Raw genomic sequence first — 12,113 nt, 5'->3', positions numbered from 1 at the left:
AGCAGTTGTGATCTTTGCGTGGTGTGTATTCCACTTTAAAAAATGCAAAATCAGAGGCTGTAGTTTCCCATGGTGGCCAACAAAATATTTTGATAGATTTATCCTAATCTCCTGCAAATCTCCATTCCTCCTTCCCCATCCTCACTCAATTTCCACTCCAAGAAGTATTTTCTTTTCCTTCAACCTGCCTACCTGTGATCACACACTTAGCAATACTAAGGGCTGCAGCAGGGGGAAAGCATCCTTACTGGACAGTGCATAACACATGTGGGAATCCTTTCCAATAAAAAGAGATTTGATTAAGGACAGCCAACTACCACAGATCAGCAACTGAATCAGCAGTAAAGAGTAGCCTAGACTTAAGAGACCTCAGTATGCTGATTTGTCAAGGACTTCCAGAGAGAAGCCACTCCGTAAGTCATTCTATAATCTACAGGAGGGTAGGAGGTGATATACACCAAGGACTGGGGTTCTTTGATGCAGTATGGTAGAGTGGGCTTCTGACAAAACTGAGGAAAGCAGAATTACCAGAACTGTATGTTTAACTCCTAAAAATGCACTCTTTTTGTTTGTTTAATTACGATGCTGACTGATTATACTTCTGTGATTAAACACTGCCTTGCCACTGCCAGCTAGAGGATTTCCCAGGGACTAGAACATGCTGCTGTAGTGAATCTAGGCAACAACTGTGATCTTGCTCCTTCAAAGTGTGCTTCCAGCATGCTGCTTCTTGGCTTACCATGTTCCCTGGCTCCTCAGGAATGCAGCATGAACCATGACATGCTACCAGCTGCATGTGCTTTGATGAGCAGTCACTGGCTACAGCAGTTTCCCCATCTCTGAAACCACCTCCAGTACCATCCGCTCAGGAAAGATGCAGAAAAGTGTTGTGGTGAGCAGAGACCTGATTGAAGTGCTGGCTGGCTGGCTCCCAAACTTGGCTCACCCAGTCTCCCAGCAGCACCTGCTGACATTGCCAGGGCAAAGAGACTTTAGGCTCTTGCTCCTCCTCCATCCCCAGGAACATCGGCCTATGCTGAAACAAGATGGCTTGATGGCAAACCAGAGCTATGGAAAGTGGAACTGCAGCAGGAAGATGGTTACAGAAAAGATCCCAGAGTGCTGACGGGGCAAGTAAAATGACCTTTCTCCAGCCTGACAGTTCAAATGTAATTATTCCAACAAATTATTTCCATGACTTAATATAACGCCTTGCAGCTTTCTAGCAAGGTTAATTAGATTCCTCAATTCAAAACCTATCTGTTCTTAACCAACTTTTAATATGCCGAAATCCAGTTTTCTAAATTCAAACTAATAAAAGTGATTAGCTGACAGCTATCTGGTATGCTACAATTACCATGGCATTTAGACCTGAGGCAGAAGATATTTAATGCAAATCAGAGTCAACGTCTCTGCCCATTTGTCCTTTTTCTGATTATTGGATCAATGTGCCATATGAATCTTGTACAATCCACGTTACCATGCTAAACAAATAAAGAACAGAGAATAAAGGCAGAGATACTGGTTCAGACAGTTAACCAAAGTTGAAAGACTCCTTTTTTCCTCCTACACTTAATTTCTTCTTTCCGCATGAAGTTGTGGAAAGGCACTAGGCTGACAGCTCAGTAGATGGGTATTTAGCTCTGACAAAGCCAGAATTAGTATAAAACTCCCGGGCCTGCACTGCCATATCAAAAAGCCTCAACCACTGTGATCCCGGAGACCATTTTCCTCTGAGAGTAGGTTGGGCTGGAATAAACCTAAGAGGATGAGGGCAGACCACCTCTTTGATTTTATCCAACCATAAAAAGCAGTTGCGTCCCAGGACTGCTAGTTTTGTTTCGTATTTTTCTTGGTAGGTATATAATTAGTTGTGGCTACGTTTCCCAGATTGCTGCATGGGGCACAGCGTGCTTAAAGCTGAGGAGTTCAGCCCAACATACAGTTTATCTCCACATCAAGAATGCCAAGACTGGAGACTCAGAGACGATCTTCAGTGGCATAGACTGAGTGCAATTAGAAGATCCGTCAGGTGCAGCTTGTAATTAAGCATCACCTGCCCAAGGAAGACTAGGGCTGTTGTTTGATTTTCACCAAGCAGCTTGCATCATCCACAATCACTATCTCTGATCATGCTGCTGCTTATAACAACAATATTGGCAAAATTTCCAAACGATTTGGATGCTCCTTTCCATCTCCTGCTGAATTAAGAGCTATTGGCATGGCATTGCTCTGACCTTCCATCCAATAGCCAAATTGATGACCTAACACTGAGAGACCTTATGTTCCAATCCTCTGAGCCATGCATCCCTTTTGGATGAATAAGCTTCAATGTACCACACTCCCAAACAGAGCAGAACCATCTTAGTGATACATTATTAGTTTGCAAAAACCTAGCATTTCAGCTCCATAAATACAAGTGCTAAACAAAACTAAAGCTTCACTTCAGGAAGCAATTTCTGAGCTGTGAGGAAAATTAATCACTAGAACAGCTTATCAGGGTAGGTGGTTGACTCACCATTGCTTGAAGTCTTTAAGATAAAAAGATTAGATTTTTTTTTTTTTTCCAAGTCCTGATTTTATCAGGCTTTCTGGGAGAAACTGAGAGTAGGACGTTGGGCTGTATAACGGCAAGGTCCTTTCTGAACTTGGAACCCATGAGTTTCCAAATACTCTGATCACCCAACTAACTTATTGAGCTTATGGGAAGAATAGAGTGGGCTTCAGTCCCTGAACTGGCTCTTACCACTTACAGTTCTGCATTAAGAAAATGACTGTAATCAAATCTCATGCTTCAGGGCTTCAGCCGTTTGCCTGAAGGGAGCAGGAAAAAGGTTTCTCCTTGCCTGCCCACGCTAATAGCTAAGTACATGTTATGTTTGTTTGGTTTATTGTTGCTTTCCTTTTAAAACATCAGAGAGAACTCAGATGAGTATGGGGCAGAGAGACAAAGTCAAACGCAGCAACACAGAAAATGCTCTCGGGTTATCCCCTCTTCAGTAAGTCATTCTTGCTTACACCTTAAATCTGTGCTAGTCGTCAGCTTTGATGACTGTCAGCGTTTACAGAGAAGACATTTTGGCTGTGAGGGTGGAGATCGTGGAAAGCAGAGGATACTGATGGAGAATGGGGATTGATATCTACCCCATTTCACAGAACAATGTTTATCTGATGAGAACATCTTGACCTTCTCATGTAATCAGATTCTTTTCACTGCAAAATTCTTGTTTATTAGGGCCTTGGTTCCACCTGCTTTCCAATTAAAAAAAAAAACAACCGAAGTTTCAATCAGTTCAGATTTATCTTCCTCATATTTGTTGGGCTCAGTTCTGGGCTAATGGGTGTCCACATAAAACCAACCTGATTGACTCAAAATGGGTTTCTTTTTAATCTAGGCCAGCAGACAGGAGCAGAATGCATTTACATTGCCAGGTTCTCTGCAGATGTAATGAGAAGAGAAGGATGAGGCAGGAGGGCAAGACAGTGTATGACACCTGAATTCAACCTGGTAATCTACAGGCTGGGAACAGATGGTGTCTAAAAGAACCAGAAACTGAAAAATTCCACTTTATAACCAGAAAGACTGTAAACATACAGCAAGTGAGCACGAGATTTATGCTGAAATTACAGAGGAATTCCTATGGATGATTACACTTCCAGCCCAAGCATGGAAAGCAAATCTATCAATATGAATGTCACTACATCAACACTGCAGCTGTCATGCCTCCCTCCCCATTACCAAACCTGGTAAATACAGAAAGGGGCTATGGAAAGACTGATTCAACGTGACATGGCACTGCTCACCAAAGTAGTCATCAGAGGGAGGATTCTCCATGTCATACAGCATTTTCTTTGTCAGATGTTCCAGCTCATCTTCAGGCCTGAAGGCAGGAGTGCTTGATGTGGGTCCAGAGCTCGGATACCCACTCTAAAAAAAAAAAAGAGAACAAACAGTTTGTGATGTGGTATAAAAGCATTCCCCTACAGTAAAAGAATCTATTGACTGCTCAGTGTTGAACTTCATTGTCTCTTTGCTTTTTTTAAAACCCAAGAGATTCACACAAGTAAACATCCCATTTAATGTAATGAAAATGGACTCCTAAAAATGTCCAGTGAAGTGCTATATATCCTATTAGAATGAGAAGAACTCTGTGCCTCATAATTAGGTGTCTACTGGGTAGCACAAAGTAATAAATAAAGGAGAAAAATTATTCCAAGGATAACTTGATACAAACATTTTCCAACACTGAAAAAGGCTTTGGAAGCATTTCAGTTTGGATTTGGCAAAAGCTTCCATCATTTAACAATGCAATAGAGGAGAGGCTAGAACAATCATTCCTACAGTGGCAGAGTATATAGACAAAGACAGATAATTCCAAGATGCTAGTTTTGTTCTCTTCTTGTTTGTTTTGACACAAATCCTACTGTTAACACTTGCAAGAGCAGGAGCTAGCCCACAGATTTTTGGTGCTAGGGATACAAAGGTTTTAGTATACGCTTAAAAACTGAGACCTCTTGGCCTTCATGTGCTAACAGCTGGCATAAAATATTTAAAGTCCATCTGAGCGAGTTTCCTCCCTGGAAAACAGCAGAACTACAGGCATATTTTGAGAAGTACAGAAACAGTCACATGCCTAAGAGTTTCTAAGAAGAAGCTAAGTTTGGTGTCTGCAGTGAGAAACTCGGTCATTTCAGGATTAAAAAAATGCTGACATCAGTTTTCCTTGTGTGCACTGCTTTCTTGAAAGACTTGCATGGGAAAACTAACTTATCTATGAAACGCAGTATTTGAATAAAGGAAGGGATTTAATTGATTAATTGCTACCTTCACCAAAGATTGGACCTTATATAAGAAACTTCTGAGTGCTAGTCTATAAGTAAGCACTTTGCCATGCTCCTTACCTATTTAAATGGGAAAAGTAAGATCACTGGAGTAACAACACACCTCTATCCAGCTTATATAGACTACATCTGACATGATGAATTCTTATTGAGCCAGTCATGTTCAGCAGAGAACAGGAGCTTTAAAACACTGCAAGAGAATTAACTAAATGTTTTTACTCTTTTTTCTTTCAGGCAAGAGGGAGATTTCAAATGAGACATCAATCAATGTAGGGAAGGTCTCCAAACAGCGCTTAGCAATAATACTTCAATCATCCACTCCAAGAAACCAAACACTCGCATGTTCCTGACCTTGTCATATTTATTTTTCTAGGGCCTGTGCTAAGCTGTGTTCCATCACCTCTTTTTCTTGTCGACCTGACCTCCCTCACACATGCAGCACCCATGAGTGCAGCAGCACGACTGCACTTCTTGGAAGTGCTGGATTTGCTGTGCACACACAATAGGACAGTTGTACCTGCTGCTGCCTACCACTTGCTCTCTAATGGAGCAGCAGTGCACAAAGGAATTGGGCGGCACAGTCCTCCTGGAAGAAAGAGCACCTGGAAAAAGCCCCAGGTTGGATTAATTCCCCTGGAAGGCTATGCAAGACCTGTTTGCCATATATCCAGCATCCCTACCTGAGAATACAAATCTAAAGCATACATTCAGGTTTTCCCATTGATGTTCTATTTTTTCTGCTGAGGAATTTTTTCTGAGCAATATTCAATGAGAGTTGTTGCACTTGTCCAGGATTTCTATGTGCCCAGCAGTTGTTTTGAGTAAGCTGTTGAACATCTGGAAATCCTGAATGTCCACACATAGCTCAATAAACTCTATTGTACAAAAGCAACCACATTGTGTTTGGGTTACCACAACTTATTTTTTCAAATGGAGAGACAGACTTGTATGTTGCACAGGACTTACATTTGCTTTCAAAGTCACGTAAGTGCCACCTTTGTGGGATATATCATTTTGGTGCGGATAAGGTTGTTCACTTGACAAAAAATTTCAGAGCCAGGCACTTAACCCAGCAGAACCAGATGCCCTTGGCCAGTGTTTTGTGGCTGTTCTTAGACGGCTAATTGACAATTGCTTCATTAGAAATAATAAATAACGTAACCCTAAAAAAAAAAGGTTCATTAATAAGGCAATTAAGGCTGCCAAATACAAAGCATTTAATCTTAGAAGAACCGCATATTTTCCTTTGCTCTCTTGTTCCTGAGAGCTGATCATGAATCTTGCCTGAACATGCATTTTAACGCAGCAAGTGCAGCCAAGGATTTATTAGCTTGAAAAATCAATCTAGCATCTGAGCATCTTAAAATACCTTTTCATCCTCTTTCAGTTTCCAGGCAGAATGGAATGACCATTGCCATTCTGTGAAGGAATCCAGATTTTTCACAGAGGATGGCATGACTGAGCCTGACTTCACATTACAGGCCTACATTGGGCATTCTTCACCTTAGGGCTGCCTCATCTGCAGGCCACCATCAGCCTGTGCTTCTGGGCCTGGCGTGGCCTGTTAGGCTTCGTTGGGACGCCCTGGTAGGTTGTGGGGCCTGTGCCTCTCCTTCATGCCAGCCTCCATATCTGGAGCAGAAGGCCCACTCATGTCTGCTTCAGGAAGGGCTCTCGCTGCGCCATTTAAAACGAAAGATCAAAATCGGCAGACTTCCTCTAGCTTGGGAGACCATGTAGCCTCATACACACAATAAAAAGGCTGCTCTCATATTTTATCTACGCTGCACTTTTCCAGATTGGGTAGATTTCTTATCCAGTATTCACTATCAGTAAAAACAACACACACCAACCACAATGTTAGGAGACATTTTAACTTATTTTGACTAAAATGCTATGCTCTTTTGACCAGCATTTAAGCAATGCTAGGCACATCTTTTTCCTCCTTGCATGGCACATGCTGACTATGTGCCTTCAGGAAAACGCATTTCATGCATATGAACATGCAGTTGAGTTTACCGGGGCACGCACGCACACAAACATAGAAAAGTGTATCCTTAGTGGATCTAGAATGCTTGTTTCAGCAAAACAGTTTCCTTCCTCCTCCTTTGTTAGTTCAGAGTAAAAATATAACTCTGGCTTTCCTTACAAAACAGTTGTATTGTTGTTTATTAAACTTCCTCTGTTTTCTCCTGATCTGTACCATGATCAAGGCTGTCTAGAAATACAATTTACTGCCTAATCTGGCACAATCATCTTCATGCATTCTCTTTTCTCCACAATGCCTCAGTGTACACTGTGCCTGAGCCACAGAGAGCTCAAAGCTGTGCCCTGTGCTGAGCGGCCTCCCAGATCCTCTGAGCATCCCAGCAACATCAGAGATGATAACGTGGCCCATGAAAATGGAAGAGTCCTGATCTGCAAAGAGGGGCCATGTTTTAGGAGCAGGAGCACCTGAGTTTAATTTTCACTATTACCATCAAATACGGAGCAACCTTGGGAAGAGCATGACAAATGCAATTGTGTTTGCAGATGTAAATGCATTTATGAACAAACAGACTAGGAACTGCCAGCATTCCTAGGGTTAAACTCCATGGCAGAAAACATCTTCATGTTACAAACAAAGGAAGTGAGTTAATCGCTTGTGCCACTCCAAGCAGTGCAAAAACATCTGGTTCATCTTCCTCATTAAAGTTCAGTTCCTAAAAAGCCAGGTCAAAAGAAGTAGTCACGTGGAATTCTGCACAATTATTTTGGTACACGGAGTTGAAACTTTCTTCAGCGCTTCTCTGGTATGTGCTCTGTACTCCAGACCTCACTGGTAAGCAGCTGCCTCTGGTGCTCTGGCTGCCCAGAAAAAAAGGAGCTCTGGAGGGAATGGGGCTGCATTCCCCAACATGAACTTTCCCCATCCGCATATAAATTTTCACCTAAATGGGTAAAAATCCCAGTACAAAATCTGCAAAGACATCTGAAGACGATGCTATCACGAACGTACCATCTTTCAGAGTACGCTGTATGTGGTCATTTTTCTTGTCCATTTGCAAATGCTGCAGAAGTTTCTTCTCTCGGAGAGAAAATCACTTCAATTATGTGTTCCCAATTACAGAAACGTGGAAATTATCTTCTTTTCAGAAGGTAGAATTAGCCCAATTTGGAATTGAAAAGCAGCCAGAAACATCTTACACTGATACTTACTTTCCATTTCCTTTTTTTCTACTTGTTCATCTGCATGAAGTTAGCACTTTCCTTTCACTTCACTCACCAGAACTCATCATCAGTTAAATAAACAGTTAAAGAACATCTTTGCTCATTTTCTATTCAGTGGCCTGACAAAGACCATACTTTTTCATTTAAGTTATTGACTGTCCAAAACAATCGCAAACTTTGAGACCAAAAAATTCAGAATGGTGCCGCATCTCTCCTACGAGTTGAGCTCCCAAAGAAATAAAGATTGCCTGCAGCTGTAATTCAGTCTATAATTAAGGCCAACTGAACCCTCTTACAGAGGAGATACACTGGAAAAAAAAAAGAACTTTTTTTCTCTGATTTGTTTTCCCAGTGAAAAGTCACAGCTGCCTGAGTACATACAGATTCCTGAAAAGACGATTCTGCCTAGATTCCTGCCACACACTTTCCTGGGTTTACTCCTGCTCAGAGAATAATTCGTCAAGTTCCTTTGAAGAAGCTGCCCTGAAAGAGGGGATATCCACCAACCTCTGCAACCTCCTGCCCACGAGTGGCCTGAAATTACAAGTTTTTGGGCAGCTGGGAGAGAGCCCTCCCCTGGGATGGGCTGGAGCGGGGCAAGCCATCGGTGCCCCCACAGCCACCACTTCCCAGAGCAAACCAGTAATCTAGAGCGGGCAGCTCTGGCAGCAGAGCCCTCATTTATTAAACAGTGGCATGCTTTGAAATAGGGCAGTTTTGTAACTACTCCAAAGCTCTAGAGGATATTTTTCTTTATTTTTAAACTTCATCATTGTAACTCTATCCTCACTTGGTTATCCACGCGCATTCCCAGTCTTAATCAAATCATGCTAAGCTCCGATTTTCAACAATCTCCCATGGCAGTGTTACACAAAATACGTGTAATAACAATAATAGTAAATTATATATTTCTGTTTTAAGTTCACAGCCTACAATTCTGGCTAGAAGCCTCTTTTTTCCACTCTTTGAAATAGGGATGCAGACAGGTGGAAGGGGAGGTATCTTGTCTGTAAAAGCAAGACAATAGAATGCTTATTTTGACTATCTGGAAGCCAGCTTTTAGCTCATAGTCATGAAAACAAAGTGTTGGTTTCTGCGTATTGATATTGAACTAAATAGAATCACCATACACACACGCGAGGTACTCTGTAAAATGGGCTTAATGATATTTCTCTGTCAATTATTCAGTGCTTACAAAGTTCTCCAAGCTTCTACGATGTCTTTTATTAATGGTCAAGCACAGTAATAAATGGGCACGACTGTTTTGTCCTCGGATTGTTTGTATTCTATTATATGCAAACATTCTAAGTAGCTTTTCTTGCTATTCTTCACATTCTTGCTTATGATTTGAACCTGGAAGAGCTGGTTGTCTCTGCTAGGTGTTACAGAAGTTGGATGATCTGTAAACAACGCTAGCTGGTGCACTGAGCATAACTGTGTTAAATGACAGCTTCCACTTCTATTACGGGGAGTCATTGTTTCTGTTGGACACTGTGGTTTGTTTACAATACTCAGGGTTAACAGGAGATGAGCTAGACTTTTATGGAGCAACACTGGCTGTTTCTAATTAGAAAATGCAAAACAAACAAATCTCCAAGTAATTCGTATTTGACATGTTATCTCAGGAAACAGCAGATTTAAACTAGTTCAAATAGGAATGCCTATAAAATGGTACATTTTAATGTCCTATTGCTGCTTAAATGCATATACAGAAACAATTGCAGTAGTGCCTGATCTTGCTTGGGGCCTCTTGGCTCTGTCATTACATAAATACGCTTTACTTGTCAAGGCTTATCTCATACAAAAAGAAGAGCGGGCTGGTTTTTGTTGTTGTTGTTGTTGGTTTTGTTTTGTTTTTCCTATTAACCCCACTTACTTTGGTAGGAGACATTTTAGTCCCCACAAATTCCAGGCACAAGGTGGACAGTACCACTGAGAGGAGGAATGAAGCATCACCACTATATGAATATATGGATAAGGAGAATGCATTGTATTAGCTCTAAGTTTTTGGTTGTAAGACCTTGTTCCGCTTCATAAAACTACATCAGGTAGCCCTATGTTTGCTCTTTTATTTGTTTCAAGATTGAAGGCTTTATTCTGCTTCAGCTGCTTGCCTTGCCACATCTCCCTGGGCTCACAATCAAGTGCTCTCTCATTCCCATGTATGATCACCAGCAGTAAAGACACAGCACACTTATCAACTCCGCTTGCTTTTATGTCATTATAATGTAGGCTTCCACTGGTTGCCTTCAAAACATTAATTAATTAAAGATTATATTTACTGCTATCAGCAGGTCAAAATCTGCATTTTAGAGTAGGAGTCATAAGCATCCATAGGAGAAGAAAGTCTCAAAGACTCAGGTCCAAGTACGGGGAAGTGCTGGAGATGGGTTTGAATTCACTTCTTATCAGCTATACACCTTGTGGTATTTAGTGCCATCCAGGGCTTCTTGCCTGGGGACGTGAGGTACAGAACTCCTTTCTGTAAATCCAGGTGGGTACTACTGAAAGATGTAGGAGACTCTGGTCACAGCAAGTGGCACCTCTAAGTGTGCACGTGGTCTCCCAAACCAACAAAGCCACATTCCTATCTCAAAGGCCAAGTTGGTACCAGAGCATCTGGTGAAAGCGAGAATGCTCCCAAATTCATAACAATAAAAGAGATGTTTGCTCACACAGTACATAACGAGCTTGGACAATTCACTGCCACAATAAAAACTGAAAAAAAGCACACTCCTACCAAAACGTACCCTTCCAGAAGCAACCCTAAAGCACAAGGAGTTAACTGAGATTGGCCCCTTCTGAAGTTTTTCATTTGCAAAGCATTTCACAAAGGCAGAGCTCAACCACTCCACCAGACAATGAAGAATGACACCAAACAACAGGCGTGCACACCCCCATGGTGCGCTGCCTTCCTTTTCTGGTGGACCACAGCGACGAGGGAGCTCACCGCCATTCCCCATGCGGTGACGGGGGTTTGGCAGGGTGCTTGGGCCATGAGCACCACCTGCTCTGTGGTTCAGGTTCGTCGCCTCCTGAAAAAATTGGCTGTCCCAGCTGCAGTGCCTTATCAGGTAACAAAAACAGAAGTGCTGGGGCATCACTTGTTTCAAAAGAAAAATAAATCTCACAATTTTAATGGGACTAATTTTGCATGTGAAACTTGCATTCATACTGTATTAACAGTTTAAATATAGCTTTCTTGCCAGATGCCTGAATATGCTAGAAAAGATACTTAAAATATGCAAATGGGTTTCTGTTTTAATACACAAAGAAAGTTAAAATCACATCACTTTCCATCATCAAGACAGGTTTCAATCTAAGTTTTTTTCATGTGAAAACTATAACAGCAAACAAATGGTTAACCAAACACATTTAACCCACTATCTGCAGTCTCACTTTTAGTCAACTGTGACATGGGCCATTACACTTCCCAGGACAGCAGTGACTTAAATGAAGACTACATATTTTGCTTAACATTGAAAGATTATATATACGTATAAATTACAGTAAAAAAGATTCTTAGGCTGGCGCAGGCACTTGGTTCCTCATCCAAAGGGTTGGAGGGCAGGATTCCTGAATTTTATCCTCAGCAATATTCTTAACCAGTCTGATCCTGAACCCTGCTGTTTTAAACGTTCTTCATAACGCCTGGCTGTCTCAAGAGAGTTTGAGAGTCTCAATGAACTCATGATTACAAAATGCTTTGAGATCCTTGAATGAAAGATGCTGAATGAGTACAAATTATGACTATTGTTAATTATCTTTGATTGCCAAGTTGTGTCCTCTTCCACTCACATGTTATGTCTTGTAAGATTATAATGTCTTCAAAAGAAACACAGCTCTCCCAACATGCCCCTCTGCTGCCCAGGAGGTGTCTTGTTGTATAAATAAAAACTATACGAATAATACTAGCTAAAACAATAGTGTGGCAAAAGCAAATTATGTTCCTGCTGGACTCAGAAACATCTTCCTTTTGTCAGAACAAGAAGATTTTTCTATTTTACTCATGTTCTGATCCCAGAATCATGTTCTCTTTTCCTCCTGTGCAGCTGCTTTCT

At 41.5% G+C, this 12,113-nt stretch overlaps 1 protein-coding gene across 15 annotated transcripts in view; it reads right to left on the bottom strand.

Moving 5' to 3' along the window:
• LPP (LIM domain containing preferred translocation partner in lipoma) overlaps positions 1–12,113 on the bottom strand; it is a 316,729-nt gene that overhangs the window by 70,939 nt on the left and 233,677 nt on the right. For all 15 annotated transcript variants that reach the window (XM_021396526.1, XM_021396525.1, XM_021396524.1 and 12 more), the window contains one exon: positions 3,805–3,928. In XM_021396526.1, the coding sequence (XP_021252201.1) occupies positions 3,805–3,928 (124 nt within the window). The remainder of the gene's footprint in view (positions 1–3,804; positions 3,929–12,113) is intronic.

The sequence above is a fragment of the Numida meleagris genome, chromosome 4, assembly GCF_002078875.1.
Source record: "Numida meleagris isolate 19003 breed g44 Domestic line chromosome 4, NumMel1.0, whole genome shotgun sequence".
In the NCBI taxonomy this organism is placed as follows: domain Eukaryota; kingdom Metazoa; phylum Chordata; class Aves; order Galliformes; family Numididae; genus Numida; species Numida meleagris.
Note: the sequence above shows the minus strand (reverse complement) of the source record. Positions and strands in the feature narration are given on the sequence as shown.